This window comes from Phyllosticta citriasiana, assembly GCF_038021145.1.
Source record: "Phyllosticta citriasiana strain CBS 120426 chromosome Unknown IWZ02scaffold_26, whole genome shotgun sequence".
Taxonomy (NCBI): domain Eukaryota; kingdom Fungi; phylum Ascomycota; class Dothideomycetes; order Botryosphaeriales; family Phyllostictaceae; genus Phyllosticta; species Phyllosticta citriasiana.
The window spans coordinates 48,184-63,174 of record NW_027117303.1 but is presented as its reverse complement, the minus strand read 5'-3'; the positions used below and the strand labels follow the sequence as shown (position 1 = coordinate 63,174).

At 57.2% G+C, this 14,991-nt stretch overlaps 9 protein-coding genes across 9 annotated transcripts; 4 read left to right on the top strand and 5 right to left on the bottom strand.

Annotated features, from left to right (window-relative positions):
- Positions 1-551: 551 nt before the first annotated feature.
- On the bottom strand, positions 552-2,514 carry IWZ02DRAFT_513503 (Metallo-dependent phosphatase-like protein). Its single transcript, XM_066770580.1, has 4 exons — positions 2,061-2,514; positions 1,885-2,008; positions 1,743-1,833; positions 552-1,719 (listed from the first exon to the last, which is right to left on the bottom strand). The coding sequence occupies exons 1-4, from the start codon at positions 2,075-2,077 to the stop codon at positions 665-667; spliced, it is 1,287 nt and encodes a 428-aa protein (XP_066617481.1). The 5' UTR covers positions 2,078-2,514; the 3' UTR covers positions 552-664.
- A 1-nt stretch (position 2,515) lies between these two features.
- On the top strand, positions 2,516-3,490 carry IWZ02DRAFT_163762 (uncharacterized protein). The gene is made up of 2 exons (XM_066762103.1): positions 2,516-2,686; positions 2,738-3,490. The coding sequence occupies exon 2, from the start codon at positions 2,899-2,901 to the stop codon at positions 3,325-3,327; it is 429 nt and encodes a 142-aa protein (XP_066617480.1). The 5' UTR covers positions 2,516-2,686; positions 2,738-2,898; the 3' UTR covers positions 3,328-3,490.
- A 212-nt stretch (positions 3,491-3,702) lies between these two features.
- IWZ02DRAFT_503509 (uncharacterized protein) lies at positions 3,703-6,871 on the bottom strand (the record flags this gene model as incomplete). Its single annotated transcript, XM_066770337.1, has 2 exons — positions 5,991-6,871; positions 3,703-5,943 (listed from the first exon to the last, which is right to left on the bottom strand). Exons 1-2 carry the CDS (start codon positions 6,633-6,635, stop codon positions 3,703-3,705), a joined length of 2,886 nt encoding a protein of 961 aa, XP_066617479.1. The 5' UTR covers positions 6,636-6,871.
- On the bottom strand, positions 6,872-8,070 carry IWZ02DRAFT_466299 (uncharacterized protein). Its single transcript, XM_066768494.1, has one exon. The coding sequence runs from the start codon at positions 7,748-7,750 to the stop codon at positions 7,139-7,141; it is 612 nt and encodes a 203-aa protein (XP_066617478.1). The 5' UTR covers positions 7,751-8,070; the 3' UTR covers positions 6,872-7,138.
- Positions 8,071-8,320: 250 nt separating this feature from the next.
- IWZ02DRAFT_387323 (NUDIX hydrolase domain-like protein) lies at positions 8,321-9,460 on the top strand (the record flags this gene model as incomplete). Its single annotated transcript, XM_066765532.1, has 2 exons — positions 8,321-8,379; positions 8,533-9,460. The coding sequence occupies 2 exons, from the start codon at positions 8,321-8,323 to the stop codon at positions 9,458-9,460; spliced, it is 987 nt and encodes a 328-aa protein (XP_066617477.1).
- A 241-nt stretch (positions 9,461-9,701) lies between these two features.
- On the bottom strand, positions 9,702-10,198 carry IWZ02DRAFT_495358 (DNA-directed RNA polymerases i, ii, and iii 145 kDa polypeptide; the record flags this gene model as incomplete). Its single annotated transcript, XM_066770133.1, has 2 exons — positions 9,702-9,807; positions 9,876-10,198. 2 exons carry the CDS (start codon positions 10,196-10,198, stop codon positions 9,702-9,704), a joined length of 429 nt encoding a protein of 142 aa, XP_066617476.1.
- Positions 10,199-10,486: 288 nt separating this feature from the next.
- Positions 10,487-12,215, top strand: IWZ02DRAFT_466294 (paxneb superfamily protein-like protein). Its single transcript, XM_066768493.1, has 3 exons — positions 10,487-10,963; positions 11,055-12,052; positions 12,104-12,215. Exons 1-2 carry the CDS (start codon positions 10,501-10,503, stop codon positions 11,789-11,791), a joined length of 1,200 nt encoding a protein of 399 aa, XP_066617474.1. The 5' UTR covers positions 10,487-10,500; the 3' UTR covers positions 11,792-12,052; positions 12,104-12,215.
- Positions 11,822-12,209, bottom strand: IWZ02DRAFT_163712 (uncharacterized protein). The gene is made up of 2 exons (XM_066762102.1): positions 12,104-12,209; positions 11,822-12,052 (listed from the first exon to the last, which is right to left on the bottom strand). Exons 1-2 carry the CDS (start codon positions 12,159-12,161, stop codon positions 11,853-11,855), a joined length of 258 nt encoding a protein of 85 aa, XP_066617475.1. The 5' UTR covers positions 12,162-12,209; the 3' UTR covers positions 11,822-11,852.
- Positions 12,216-12,391: 176 nt separating the features above from the next.
- Positions 12,392-14,534, top strand: IWZ02DRAFT_466289 (uncharacterized protein). The gene has a single exon (XM_066768492.1). The coding sequence runs from the start codon at positions 12,605-12,607 to the stop codon at positions 14,153-14,155; it is 1,551 nt and encodes a 516-aa protein (XP_066617473.1). The 5' UTR covers positions 12,392-12,604; the 3' UTR covers positions 14,156-14,534.
- The last annotated feature ends 457 nt before the right edge of the window (positions 14,535-14,991 follow it).

Sequence of the window (14,991 nt, the reverse complement as noted above, 5' to 3'; positions counted from 1 at the left end):
TCTCCCCCTCCCTGGCCCCGGACCGCCGACACCCGATTGTTAAGCAGATGAGGGGAGGGAGTTTCAAAATCGGCCCGGGGACGCGAGCATGACGCAATGGTAGCAGTGTGCATGTACCTGATCCATCCAGTCCGAGCTCACACACTTGGGGAGCTGTCCCGTTCGGCCCGATCCATTCTGTTTCTTAGTTTGGTTCCTCGGCAACGGGCCCGACCGAACTGGATTGACCGCGGGAGTCCCCGGATTCGATGCAGAGAAGCTACGTCAGTGGGGGAAAAAAAAAAAAAAAAGGGCGTCATGAGCATTTCTCGGCGAATGTCGAAGCCGACCGAGTACGAGACCACCGACGCGGACGGAGAATGGGGGGAATATTGTATGCGTTTCATGACTATACCCATTGCTGCACCAGACGCCGGCCAGCCAGCCAGCCAACCCACCCATCCATCCATCCCATACATCCAGCATGCAGGCGACGACGGCGGCCGAGCCAAAGTCGTTTAATCTACAGACAGCTTCGGACTCTCGGCGCCCGAGAGCACGAAACCGAAGAATAAAAACAAACAACCAAGAAGAAGAGAAAAGGCAATGCAAGAAGCAAGCGGAAGAGAAAAGGGAAGGGTATCCTATTGTCCCACGGTCATGAATGGATCATGTCCGTTTTTCTTTACAAGAAATAATCCGCTACAGGCTTCTTAGCCGGCATGCCGCGCGAGTCCTGCGGCGCCGCTTCAAACACGCGATATCTGCGGCCGGGACCATCTCGCGGCCTCTCGGGGAAGCCGTTGGTGCGGCCGGCGTCGCCGTTGGTGCGCGGTACGTAGCCGCCGTTGCTGCCGTCTTCGCCCAGCTCGAGAATCGCCGCCACGTTGCCGCAGCGGTAGCAGTAGTTGGGCGCGCTCCACACCGTGACGATGCTGTTGTCGAACATTTCCTTGAAGCCTTCCATGACGAGCTGGTGCGCCCGCGCGATGAGAGAGAGGTCGTTTTTGTGGTTGAAGCACTTGACAATATCAGCGCCAAACAGGAATCCTGCGCCTCGCGGCGACAGGCCCCAACCGTCAATCTCATCCGGGTCTGACCAGAGGAGGTCGCACATGGCGCCCTCATGAGGCACCTCTTGCTTCCTGTCTAGAAGCCTGATCTTATCAATGGTGTCGATGAGAGGCGACAGACCTCCATGTACACATAGCACTGCCCCGCCAGGATTTCCATTAGAACCAGAGCTGGACCCTGAAGCACCCGTTCCAGCAGGCCCGGTTTTGCTTGGTGTTCCGCGTATCGGCGAGCTCGACGTGTCGGCTGCGTTCGATCCAGGCGAACTGGCACGCGTATTCCGCGGGTAGCGGTTGATGACTTCGTTGTTCGAGTTCAAAATCTCAATCTCAATCTCCGGGTCCTCTCCCAAGCTATTCTGTGTGTTTGAATCGCCTTCCGGGCTCGGCGTGGGCTGGAGATTCGACGCCGCGCCCGAGACGAGAGCGCCCAAGGCCAAGTAGTCAAACACTTCGCAACAGTACCGCCAGACGTTTGCACTGCCATACTTTCTGAGGCACTCGTCGTAGAAGCCGTAGACCGTCGTGATTTGTCGCGATTCGTGGTTGCCGCGAATCAGGGTGATGCGGTCAGGGTAGCGCACCTTGAGGCAGAGCAAAAGTAGAAATGATTCCAACGAATAGAACCCGCGGTCGACAAAGTCGCCTGCAGCCGTTAGCGACGTTCCTGCGAATTGCACGCCGTATTACCCATAAACAGGTAGTTTGTTTCTGGGACGTCGCCCCCAACGCGGAAAAGCTCCATCAAATCATGGAACTGGCCGTGTATGTCGCCACATATCTGCATCCGGGTCAGTCACACGTAGTGAGGCGAGGTCGCGCTGGAGCTCACCGTCACTGGCGCGTCCACGCCCACGACGTTTCCCTCCTCTATCAGCAGCTCACGCGCCTTGTAGCATAGCTCGCGCACTTGCGCCTCGGGTATCGGTCGACATGCGCGCAGTTGTTCTATGGCCCTGCCCGACTTGTTAGCATCGCAAGGGAAGACCAGCGGGGAAGGTGGCGCACTGGTCTAAATCGCTCATGGTGAACCGAGTGCGCACACGGCCGAGACGGCCTGCGGCACGAAATGACGCGTGGACGAGGAGAGCGGAGCGGCGACAAGAGACGAGTCTCTAGGACGAGGCGAGTTTTGAAGTGGGAGACGCGGAGGAGAAGGTCTGGAGCGGCGGTCGGAGTAGGCGAAGAGTGGCGGCGTTTGTCGCGGACAGTCGCGAGAGAGGTACAGCGAGAAGGCGTGTGTGGCGCGGGACGAGATGTCAACGGCGTTCGCTTCCAAAAGGACGTGCAAAAGGACGAGAGAGACGCCGTGCGCAATATTTCGGACAAGAGATGGAAGCAAATTGAGGCTCAAAAGCCGAGCTGATGAACCGAATGAATGCCAGGCATAGGCACAGGCACAGGCACAGGCACAGGGCGCGCTGCCAAACGGCAGAGCCGCGCCGCCGGCAAGCCAAGAGCAACGACCAATGGAATCGCTGCGGGATCATCCGCTCCGCCAAACTGAAGCCCTCGGCCAGAACCAAGTCAACATCACAGTGCCTTGCACTTGAGTCATCTCACCACCGCATCCACAGTCCTTCCCTCAGACCCATTGCTTGCAGCCAGGCCGTCGCTGCCCGACGCTTTCATTCGTGAGCCTCAATGCTTCCCTCTTCTCCCTCCCATCTAATTTCTGCACCCAGTCTCTTCATGCGGGATCTCCGGTAGAAAAGAAAAAAAAAAGAACATCTCAACCCCACCAAGTCCACGCCCGTCGCCGCCCGCGAGCAACGGCACCACATTCAATCCCCTCGTCTGGCCCCGTTGAATCGAATCGCAACAGCCAGAGGGCACCCCATCCGCCATGGCGCCCGCCCTGCACCCGCGCTCGCGCCAAACCGTCTCCCTCTTCACCGGCACGCTGCTCCTCTCCTTCTTCGTCGTCGGCCTGCCACATCTACTGCCATGTCCCGTCCCGACGCGCGCCTTTGCTGACGCACCCGCCTCCGCCGACCCCAACAATCCGCAACGACGCCGCCGCCGCCGTAGGAGGACCGCTGCGCCTGCTGCCGACGACGACGAGGCTGCCACCGCTGCTGGCGTCATGGGTGCGGCTGTGGAGGATGGACGCCGCGCGAGGGAGTGCCCCGTGCCGAAACCTGGGGGTCTCGTTGGCAAGGTGCTCGGGTTTGACACTGAGGGTGGCGCCAGGCCGCGGCCGACGGAGGTCGTTGTGGAGAGCATAAGGGCGAGGAGGGATAAGGGAAAGGGTGGAGATCAAGAAGAGAGCTGATGGAAGAGAAGGTGGAATAGCATCGGAAAGAGGAGTACTTAGATGGGAATTTTGGGAATTGAATTGAACACGGCGGCATTTTGATTAGGATAGAATCGGGCATCGCGTACTCGCATCTCCAAGAGGAGGATGGGTTGGACGTTGTACAGCACGTGGGATCAAATGTCTAGTATGGACTTTGTATGAAAGAGAAGAAGGGGAAAGTTTGCGGGTTGCACATAAGTGTTGTGTATATAAGGTGAAGTCAACTCAACTCCTTGTCAGCTATTCCCATTCCTCGTTGTCTTTTCCGTTGTCACATCTAGCTTCGAGCAAATGCACATTTCAAATCAGCAGACAGATCCGAGCAACACACATCCTCCAGTCCACCCCCTTTCACATCCGGGTCAACCTTTCGCCGACACAGACCCACCCCTGATCCAGCACCCGTCCCACTCGATCGAGCACCCGGCGGCCGCCCATGACGGCGCCAAACTGCCTCACGCGCTCCTCCTGGCTCATGCGCACAAACGCCGCAAGTCCAGCATCGTCAGCCTCTCCAGACCTTTCGTCGCCCTCATCCCCCTTCTTCAGTGCGTCGAGCACCACTTGCGCCGCAAACGCGTCCATGCCCGCGCGTCGCAGCACCTGCTCCCAGAGCGTCTCGTCCTGGAGCAGCTTCAACCCGGCACCTCGTCCCTCTTGCTCCGCTCCCCGCTGCTGTTCAGGGCGTTGTTGCTGCAGCTGCGCAAATCGCGCCATGAGCTGCACGATCCAGCGCGCCAGCGCCTCCTCGTCGTCTGCGCCTTCTCCTCCCGGGGCGAGCATGATGTCCACATTGCTCTCCAAGCGCGCCGCATGCCCGCTAATCTCTGCAAACGCGAGCGCCTCTGCGCTGCTTAGCGGCGGTGCGTCGGCCCCGCTGCTGCTGCTGCTGCTTCTGCTGCTACTGCTGGCGCCACGCCACACGCCGACGTAGACTCGCTCGCATCGCTGCGTCACGCGGGCCAGCTGCAGCGGGAAGAAGTTGGATGGCCTTGGTTGCGCGCCGGGCAGCGGACGCTGGGCTAGCGCTGTGAAGGTTGGGAGGAGCAGCGCTGTGCTGGGCGCGAGAAGAATGGCGGGGAGAGGCTCGGATTGCGGGGGCTGCTTAGCCGGAGGATTGATCGTGAGGAGGGGAGATGGCGAGATGGCGAGGGGGTAGCGCTCGACGAGTACGGCGCTGGGGTAGAGATATTGAATTTTTTTCATCAGCGAGCGCTGGTGCGTTGACAGGTCCGTGGAGATAATGAAGGAGGCGGGGTTGAGGACCTCTGGTAGCGGGATCAGAGGTGCCTTGTTGGACTTGGGAGCTGGAGTAGACAATCTTATGGGCTCTCGGTGTGGTTGGAAACTCGGCTCAGTGAGTTCTGGACAGTTTGGTACAGGTGGTGCGGTGACGATGCCGCTGTGGACCTTCATGAATGACGACAGGGACGTGGAGGCCGAGAAGATGCTTCCAAACATTGAAGTGCTGGTCGGTTGCTCAAAGTTTGGTGCCTTTCTGGCACGCTCTTGGTCGTCAGCCTCCATTCCTGCTGGTCTGCTCTGCGGTCGAGAGGAGTGTCGCTGCTTCGTCCAGGGGTCGCCCGCGGTCTGTTCCTGTGGCTCTCGCATATCCATCTTTCTTTTCCGCACCAGGGCGCCGATGTCATCTCCTGGCAAGAAAGACGCGCACCTTAGATCCTCCTCGTCTTCTTCAAGACTGTCCAGCACACGCAGTCCGTCTGGCTTCCACGCCAAATCCTCAGGCTTGACCACGTCCTCCAGCTCCACATCTGCCATCAAGGCCGCCAAATCTTTGTCGTACCTAATCATCTCGTCTACGGCAGTATTTGAGAATTGCTGCGTAAACGGATTCCATCTCAGTCTGGCGTCCAGTGTTCCAGTCCGGCACGTTGGCAGAATGCTCGGCTCCTTCTCCACACTCTGTCTCAGGAATTCTCTCTGTGAAACCAGATTGGTGCTGCCGTACGCTTTCCATGGAGCCACAGGCAGCGAAAAGTCCATGAGAGGCACATCGACCCGGTGGACAGTGTCGATCTCAGAAAGCTGTTCCTGCTCTGTACGTTGTGCAGCCTTTTCTGCAATAGGCGCGACTTCGTCTCGAAAGAAGGCATCAAAATCATACTCTTCCTCCATTTTGTCGTCTACATGGAGGAAATCAGACGGCATGACCGCTTCATCTTTGCCTTCGGATGCTGGTCTAGCAGCGATGAATTGAGTGAGATCGTCAGCAAAGGCCACCGGCTTGGGCCTCTTTTCGGTTGACAGCGGAGTCAGTGGGACTTCGACTTTGAGATCTGCGGCTTTGCGCTTTCTGCTCGATGTGTCGTAGGTCATGTTTGAAAAGATGTCAAGGAGCTCGGCGTCGGGCTCGTCATAGAGCATGGGGTCGTAATTTTGCTTAGGGGGCAACAGTGTGTCTTGGCTCATCAGCTGCTCTTCGAGTGCTTGGGCTTCCGCGGCGGCTGAATTGTTGTCCGAGGAGAAAAACTCGATCTGGTTTGTGGGTGAGGAAGAGCGTGGGTTGGGAAATGGTTTTAACGGTGGATCCAAAGGCAAAAGTGGTGGGGTCATTGGCTCTGGGAAGCGCTTCTTCAAGTCGTCAGCTTTTTCGGAAGAGAAGTGTCTGCTAATTTCACCTTGTTAACTTTGCCCTCGGCTTCCTTCAAGACCTGATCCATCAAGGAACCTTGGTCTTCCTTCGAGAAGTCATCTCTGAGGCAGGCCTGGAGATGGACAAGGTCTGCGCGCGCCATTTGCAGCTTCTCCGACTCGATGCGCTTGTGAATCTGCTCCAGCCGCTCCTGAAACTTCACAGGCCACGTCAAGCCCTCATCATTTTCGTCGTCGACGTCTTCCAGCGGAAAGTTGAGACCGGACAACAGCTTCTCTTTTTTCCGCATGAACCACTTCATGTCGACTTCATTGTCAGAGTGCAAAATGGGCAGCTCGACTTTCAAGCCCCGAACACGATGGAGCTTGCCTTCAATCGAGTCCTCGGGCTCTGTGGGCAGTGGCGGTGCACGACAGGCAAAATTGAGCGCTCTCACTCCCGAAATGTCGATTTCGAGACGCTCATGTTGTAATTGGAGGTCGCGGGGCCATTCAACCTTTGCGGCGTAGGGCGGGTCGACCAATTCATGCCTCAGAAAAGGTGGTGCTCGTGGAAGCTTGTCTGGTCGTAACGGGCCTTCGGCGAGGTAGTCTTTGGCGATACCATGGAAGCGCGCATATTCGAGCACGGTTGGCTCTTTGGGTCGGTGAGGTTGAGGATGATTGACCATTTGCGTTCGCCAATAGACGAGGCGGAAAGGTACATATGTAGAGTAACAATGTGCTTGGATTGGAGTGAGGTGGAAAGTTGAGAGAAATCAGCACAGGGTCCACTGTGATGAGTCGCTGCCTACGAGTGACGCAGCTACCTATTCACACGCTTCCGGCTCTGGGTAAATTCCTAAATGTTAGTGACTTTCCTCCCCCGCCAGAAGCATTTTGAATCTTGAATGGCCAAAATTGAAAATGCTCTTCAACATCGCCACTTTGTTTGTAAAATCTGAGTGCCAACGAGGGACCGCGTCCCGGGTATCGATTCTGAGCAAACAAGCAAAACTAATTCTTGCAAAACGCTCCAAGCTCCACCCTCAATCCATCTCCACACCCGCCAATTCTCAACCGGAGTATCGTGTTTGCAACGAAATCAGCCGCTCGTCCTCTTTTGAACCAAAACGCCAAAAAACGACAAGATGCAAAAATCAATCTTCCGGCAACACCCCCAAATGCTCAAAACTCAAGCCTGGTCACCCCTTTCCAAAAACCCCGGATCCATCTCAATCTTCTTCTCAAACTTGGCCCACCAATCCTGGAAGCTCTTCAAGGGCACCACCTCCTGACCGCCAGGGCCTACGTTCCCCGCGAAGCTGGCCAGGAAATTGAACGCATTGGCAATGATGCGCTGGGCAAGGACCTTGGTCGAGACGGGATTGGCAGCAACGGCGCCAGCCTTGACGAGCTCCAAGCCCGACGAGCCAGCGCTTTGTGCCTGCTTGGCATTCATGAGCTCTGCGATTCTGGCAACGGGCTCGACGCTGACGCCCAGCGCGACGGGGGCGACTTGGCCCGTTGCCGGATCGACCATGGCGGCCGGGTCGACGCCGTCGACCTTGAAGATGGCGCTCTGCTTTTCATTGGCGATGGCGCCGAGGAAGCGGAACTCGGTCGAGGGCGGGATTTGCACGTAGACGCCGGCGGCCGTGTCGGGCGGTAGCTGGGTTCCTGGCAGGAGAAAGACGACGATGTGCGAGAATGATGGCGCGGCTGGGAGAGGGAAGGCGTACTGCGTCGGTGAAAGGACTTGCGGCTCTGTCAGGACGGGGCGCCCGGATATTATGACGCCAAACATGTCGAGTCTTTGTCGTCTTGTTTTATGTTTGATGTCTCTTTCTAGCGAGACGGTGCCGGAAAAGATGGTATGCCACGCCGGATGCAGATGTCGTGCGGCGTAGAGCAAGCGGATGTTCAAGTCGTGAGACCTATGACGTTGAAGCGGTGGTGCAGGCCGCCGGTGGTCTTCCAGTAGTGATGCAACTTCTCGTAGTTGTAAACAGATGAACTGGGAGTCAGCAGAGCGGATTGTTTAATATTTTCCTAATGGAGTGAAGGTGCTCAAGCTTTCGAGAATTTTCCCATGACGTTTCTGGGGCTCTGCCTTATCGATAAGCCATGTTTTGGACCTGAGGCAGTTCTGTTTCTAACGGGCTGACTAGTAACAAACCTTAGGCCTCCGATCCTTGCTCCAGTCTGGGTCTAATCCATGCATGAGCTGCCCTGCCCTGCCCTGCCCTGCCCTGCTCCAGCTCCTGAACCTGAACCTGACAGCTAGCTAACCACGTCGTCCAACCTCAATCCGAAAAGTCGTTCAACCCGCAGCTCCGCTTTTGTTTTTTCCACTTTTCCCGATCTGCGGCGCATCATGGCCTCAAACGAAAAGACGAGCAAATCATACTTGGATTTGGTCAATGAGTGCGACAAGTGAGTCGGCCGCTTCCATACTCGACGTCGACTCGCAAAGCACCAAAGACTGCTGCCCACACGTACTCGAGTGCCACAAGCTTCGAGAACCTTTGAGAAACCTCCATTACATCGATGGTCGCCGCCGACGTGGACTAACAAGCTCCTCCATAGCTTCCCGTACCCGCAAACCGATCCCGGCCTCTACGACGCCAGACTCGACGGCCTCTACACGCTGCTTGTCGCCGAGGAGGAGTCGATCCTAGGCTTCGTGCTGCCACGGGTGGCCGAGGTGCTGCGCGGACTGCCGTCATGGACGCTCAACGACGAAGACCGCACGCTGACGCTCTCCGCGGGCCCGAGCGAGGAAGAGCGCAGCGCCATCGTGGCGGCCACGACCATGGCCATGCGGCAGACGGGCCACTTCGCCGTGCTGAGCGGCTGGCGCGACGAGCTTTACCCGGTCTACGGCCGCGACGGCAAGTGCCTATTCAAGATTGAGCGCTCCGCCTCGCCGCTCTTCGGCGTCGTCAGCTACGGCGTCCACATGACTTGCTACAAGAAGAACGCCGCGACGGGCGAGTGCAGCTTCTGGACCCCTAAGCGCGCAATGACCAAGCAGACGTACCCGGGCATGCTGGACAATACCGTGGCGGGTGGGCTGGCGGCGGGCGAGAGGCCGTTGGAAGCGGTTGTACGCGAGGGCGAGGAGGAGGCTAGCCTGCCGGCCGACTTGATCAGAGAGAGGGCAAAGGTCGTGGGCAACGTCAGCTACTTTTTGATCCGGGACGAAAAGGCGGGCGGCGAGACGGGCTTGATGCAGCCCGAGAGCCAATACGTCTACGACATGGAGCTGCCGGACGACGTCGTGCCCAAGCCAAACGACACCGAGGTCGAGTCGTTTGCGCTGCTGTCGACCGAGGAGGTCAAGGTCTCGTTGCGGAGGGGCGAGTTCAAGCCAAACTGCGGGCTGGTCATGCTGGATTTCTTCATCAGGCACGGCATTCTGACGCCGGAGAACGAGCCCGACTACGTTGAAATCATTGCGAGGCTGCATCGCAAGTTTGAGTTTCCCACCGTCAAATGCCCTGGCTCGCAATAGACGGAATTTAAAAGTACAAGAATTTGGCGAATCACTGCTTTTTGAAGAGCCCAGATTCATGCTTTGGATATGTCTAGACTCGCCCTTTTGATATCTCGTACGCCCGCGCTTCAGTGATGAAAGTAGAGCGCTGACCCTTCCCCGAACGCCAAAAATGCGTGTCCCTCCGCGCCGCACCGACGCAGCTCGAGGGACTTAAATGGTTGATCCAACTACCAAGTGGTGATGTGCCGACCCGTGTCTATTTCTTGAGCAAGAGGTAGACGTAGTCGATGCGCAGCGGGGTGAGCTTCTTGTACGGGCCATCAATGAAGAGCAACAAACCCCCAAACGAAATGTAGACCTTGCTGTTAAAAAAAAAAAAAAAAAAAAAATCAGCAAAGCAGCCCTCCAACACAGCAACGGCGCAACTCACATATGATCGCCATCGCCCTCCTCAAAGCGGTACACCTTGCCATGCATGACATAGTCGTACATGTCGGCGAGGGTGGTCTCGGTGGAGGCGTCGAGCTCGCGCCAGCCCTTTTCCTCCTTTGTGCCGTCGAGGTTCAGCGTGCTCGCCAGCAGCATCTGCAGCGTCTCGCCCGTCTCGACCGGAAACAGCTCGTGGTTGATGTCCAGCGTCATCGTCGTCTGGCTGTCGGTCGACGACCCCGTCAGCCGCGTCACCCGGTCGTACTTGGCATTGTCTTGCCCCGTGATGTGGAACGTGTCTTCGTAGAGCTGCGAGTCTGTCATGGTGGCGGTGGTGGTGGTGGTGGTGGTGATGGGTTGGGGCGGCGAGAAAGTGTGCGGGCGGGCGATTGAGGCGCGGTTATGGGATGAGTACGGGGGTTGAGCGCGTGAGACGCGTTTCCGTGAGCAAGGACGTGGATACGGCAGCTGGCGACTGGTCGTTGAATATGTTGGTTAGTAGTGCCAGGAAATCTGTTTGCGATGCGCGTGAAAGTCCGCCGCAAATCGCGGAGGTGGTCCGAGCTCGCACGTCTTCTCAGTTCCGCCGCCAAGTCTCCGCCGTCACTTTTCTCTCAACACCTAGAATGGCTTTTCGCAAGCGCAACGTCGGCGTTGGCCGGACGCCCGGTGGAAACGAGTCGCCGGCTCCGGCGAATGCTATTCCCACTGTCATTCCTGGTATACGTCCTTCGCCGGTCGACGGCCGCCCTACGACTTCTACAGGAACGCCGTCACTGGATGGGATATTGGCTGGCCATGCGGGCCTTGCAATGGGCTCCTGCCTGCTCGTGGAAGAAACGGGTACGACCGACTTTGCCGGAGCTCTCTTGAGGTACTATGCCGCAGAGGGCGTGGTGCAAGGGCACAAACTGCACGTAGTGGGGTTTGGAGAGCCATGGGGAAGACAGCTGCCGGGGCTTGTGGGCGTGTCTGACGGCGAAGAGGAGAGCAGTGGTGGGTCCAAGACGAAGGAGAAGATGAAGATAGCGTGGAGGTATGAGAGGCTGGGGGAGTTTGAGGCGGAGAAGAGAATAGGCGGCGCTCGAGGTGTGTTGGACCTGTTTTTGTATATATGTTCCAATATGGACATTTTCTCTAGCAAGGACATTCGTTAAAAGTTGCTGACGTGACCATGTAGGTCCAGTTGAAAGGAGTGCTTCCGGCGCAGGCTCTGCATCGCCGGACGATGCCGCTCCGCCTTTCTGCCACAAGTTTGACCTGGCCAAACGACTTGAATTTCCTCCTGGAACTTCAATCAACTATATTCCAATGCCGCCACCACACCAACAGGCTTCGCCATTCCTATCGATCCTCCAGAACATATCAAAGAGCCTTGCGTCGACATCATCAACGACGATCCACCGAGTCGTGGTCCCCAGTCTGCTCTCTCCAGCGCTGTACCCGCCTCACGCCAGCCAGCCCTCGTTTCTTCTTCAATTCTTCCACGGACTCCGTGCACTTCTTCGCAAATACCCCACACGCCTAACAGCCATCCTGTCCCTCCCACTCGAGCTCTACCCGCGGATTTCCGGCCTGGTGCGCTGGTGCGAGCTGCTCTCGGACGGTGTGCTCGAGCTCCAGCCATTCCCGCACTTGATGGATTCCTACGGAGACCTTGCGGCGTCGGGAGCTGCAACGGCAAACGAAGAGAAGCCGCAAGGCATGTTGCGGATGCATAGGCTGCCCGTCTTCCATGAAAGAGGAGGCGGTGGTGGCGGAGTTGCTAGCGTCGGAGACGACTTGGCGTTCACGATGAGCAGGAGGAGGTTCGTGATCAAGCCATTCAGTCTGCCGCCAGTGGAGGGAGACACGGAAGCCCAGGGAGCGCTGGGCGCTGAGGGAAGCAATCAGACCAAGGTTGACATAGACTTTTGATCGGAATTCCTGGAAATTCGTCTCAAGCTGGACCAGAAAAAATCGAATTGAGAGAAGCCCATCAGAGGTCAGAATCTTCCGATTCGATGCCGGCCTCGTACATGGCCTCCATTTCAATCTGCTCCCAGCCCGCTTGACCGGCTCCAGAACTGAGGCCTCGGGAATACCCGCGTCCAAAGGAGGGGTTTCGAGGATTGATGGAAATACCAGCAAAGGTGGCTCTAGCGCTTTCTCCTATCAATGAAGAAAAAACAAGCCATGCTGCAGTCTGATGTTAGAAGGATGACTGGGGAATTGGAGGCATGGACGAACCAAAAAGTGCAAGCAATGGGAAGAAAAGGACCAATGCCAGAATTATCAAAATTCCCATGATCAAATCGGTTGCGCTCGAAATATTGAAACTCTGTCGACGTTGAGGTTGAGCGGAAGTAGCCGTCGTTCCTTGGATTCGGCAGCGTCCGTGTCCTCGGTTCAGCCGACATTCTTCCGCGACGCTCACTTTTTTCTCGACGTCGTCCGACTCCTCTCCCAACCATCCGCACAATGTAGAAACCACAATCATCGCCTCGACGGCACCACACAGGTATGCGCTCTTTTTTTTTTTTTTTTTTTTTTCATTTTTTACACAGCCCATTACATGATTAATGCAACTTATCAATCAATCTGTCAATCCCCTGAGCTTCAGAGCAAGACTCTGGACATTGATGTCACATAGTCCTACTATGAATTATCCACAACATCCTCGCGTTGCAAAATCTCAAGCGAAACATCGACTGACTCTCGCAATAGATCTTCAACAGTCTCGCTGTCAAGATGAGTGGTCTCGCCCACGTCTTTCCGTTTCAAAGGGCGCCGACGCCTCCGCCAGTTGGCGAGGTTCAGGCACCAAGCCCAGAGCGAAAACAGGTTCCAGCTGTCCTGGTCGATGAAGCCGAAGCTGTTGCAGTGCAGGGCAATGGCGACAGCACCACTCGTTCGCAGTCAAGCCTTGCATTTGAGAATGAGCAGATGCAGGTGTTTGAGCCTTTAGAGGTCGGGGACCTGACACCAACGCCGAGTGAACAGTCTGGAGGCAGCCCACGGAGGACATCTGAGGAAACCTCAAAGACCGAGTCGGAGGGCGTGACTCAGACTGTGGATGCCCGCACAGAGGCCCAAGTGACGGATCAATCGCCTGCCATCTCGAACTTCAGTGAAGAGACGACGCTTCAGTCCTCTAGCATTGAGACGCCACACACGAGTGCCACCAGCGTGGAAGCAGGGCCCGTGCAAGATAGTGTAGAGGAATCAGATGATTCGATCGAGTTTCCAGCATATTCATCCGCATTCATGCCTGCCAGTCCACCCAAACCAGTTCCTGAAATGCCTCGAGAAGAGCCGGCGAAGGTCGCAGACGAAAGCACGCTAAAGGCTCATGCTCCATTCCCCATATCCCACGTTGCCAAGAAGTACTACATCCACGACCCAAACACCATTGCTTTCGTCCGCCGCGAGTACAACATGTGTGGCGTACTGGTCGGCACGCTTCCAAGCCATCCACAGCAAAACGTCTTCCTCGGCACGCCTCTCTCGCTAATGCCCGAAGAGGCGCGACGGCTCGTCGATATCGGCGCTGCATACATCGTGGACGACACGGCAGCACACCGGACTGGCATACTGGGCGGCGCAGTCCCCGAAGCAGAGCGCAAGGCGTTTGCGCGCGCCATGGAGAAGCAGGGCATCGAAGCCATGCGGGCATCGCAGAAAAAGGCCGACGACGTCAAGAAGGAGATTCTCAAGAAGAACGCAGAGAAGATCGCGGCAGCGAGGGAAGCGAAGCAAAAGGAGCGGCAGCAAAAGAGGGAGGATGCGATGCAGACGCAGGGCCAGTCGGATGGCAACGCCGAATCCGAATCGCTCTTCAATGCACCAGCTCCGCGCCCCTCGTCGCCCGCGCCGTCATCGCTCAAATCGACATCCTCCAGCGACGAACGGTATTACATCACGCCAACAACATCGCACCCACCTCTGCCCACGCCTCCAGCCTCTCCTCCCAACCCATCAACCGCGCTGCTCCCGCCGGTGCCGTCGTCTTACCCGCTCTTCGCCTACCTGCACTCGCGTGGCTTCTTCATGACGCCCGGCTTGCGCTTCGGCTGCCAGTACACAGCGTATCCGGGCGACCCGCTGCGCTTCCACAGCCACTTTTTGGCCGTCGGCATGGGCTGGGATGAGCCCTTTGATCTGATGCGATTGGTGGGCGGAGGCAGGTTGGGAACGGGCGTGAAGAAGGCGTTTTTGATTGGGGCGAGGGAGGGTGATGTCGGTGATGGAGATGCAGCGGAGGGCGTGAGGGCGTTTAGTGTGGAGTGGAGCGGCATGTAGCGAGGATGAGGGTTGAGGAGAGACTTGCTGCAGCTGGAGGGAATGAATCAAGAGAGTTGATATCTACAACACCAACTTCTAGGTTTTGTGAACCAATTCAGGATTCACGACCGGGCTAAGGTGCCACTTCACTTTGCCACATGTCCAAATATTCAATCATTAATTGCGCCACCAACATCAGACACAGCGCGCAGAGAGGGCAGCCTACCACAAGGCAGCAATCATACCGCGACAAAGAAATGTTCTCCAACCGACAGACGTGCAGAACCCAACCCAAAACCCACCCTCGGCCGCACGCCTTCCCTTTTCGGAACGGCGCATCCAACGTCGACCACCAGCAGCCCAAGAAAGCAGCAGGCATCACAGGGCAGCGCCTCGGCACTGGGCGGGCGGGCGGGCAACAATAGCGCCGTTCCCCCGGACCAACACGACCCAGACCCAGACCCAGACCCGACGGCGATTGATGAGATGAGTGAGTGAGTGGGTGACACGCACGCGCGCGACCACCAAGGCCAAGGCGGAAGCGAGCGAATGACGATGATTGGGAACGACGATTGGACAGGGCAGGCGACGGGTGGGAACAGCGACGACGACCCTGACGATTGGGGAAAAGGAGCGAAGAACGAAGGACGAAGAAGGGCTAGGTCGCTCGGAATTTGCGAGGCGCCTTGCGCATTGCGGGCAATCAGATCGGTCGTTAGCGCGACATGTCCGAAGGGCCGAGGGGAGAGACTGGAGGGAGAAGATGATTGGAGGCCCTGAACGCGGGGATGGTGTTTGTTTGTTATCTGATGGATGGCAGGGGGGCGGATGGACTGGAGAACGCAAGACGTCTA

Bases quoted from the DNA above. Each gene is read 5' to 3' on its own strand.
- IWZ02DRAFT_513503 (XM_066770580.1), bottom strand. The intron at 1,834-1,884 runs GTGAGCTCCAGC...ACCCGGATGCAG, and splicing joins GCGTGGACGCGCCAGTGACG to ATATGTGGCGACATACACGG.
- IWZ02DRAFT_163762 (XM_066762103.1), top strand. From the start codon at position 2,899: ATGGCGCCCGCCCTGCACCCGCGCTCGCGCCAAACCGTCTCCCTCTTC.
- IWZ02DRAFT_466299 (XM_066768494.1), bottom strand. From the start codon at position 7,750: ATGTTTGGCGTCATAATATCCGGGCGCCCCGTCCTGACAGAGCCGCAA.
- IWZ02DRAFT_466294 (XM_066768493.1), top strand. From the start codon at position 10,501: ATGGCTTTTCGCAAGCGCAACGTCGGCGTTGGCCGGACGCCCGGTGGA. The intron at 10,964-11,054 runs GTGTGTTGGACC...GTGACCATGTAG, and splicing joins GAGAATAGGCGGCGCTCGAG to GTCCAGTTGAAAGGAGTGCT.
- IWZ02DRAFT_163712 (XM_066762102.1), bottom strand. From the start codon at position 12,161: ATGGGAATTTTGATAATTCTGGCATTGGTCCTTTTCTTCCCATTGCTT. The intron at 12,053-12,103 runs GTTCGTCCATGC...ATCAGACTGCAG, and splicing joins CCCATTGCTTGCACTTTTTG to CATGGCTTGTTTTTTCTTCA.
- IWZ02DRAFT_466289 (XM_066768492.1), top strand. From the start codon at position 12,605: ATGAGTGGTCTCGCCCACGTCTTTCCGTTTCAAAGGGCGCCGACGCCT.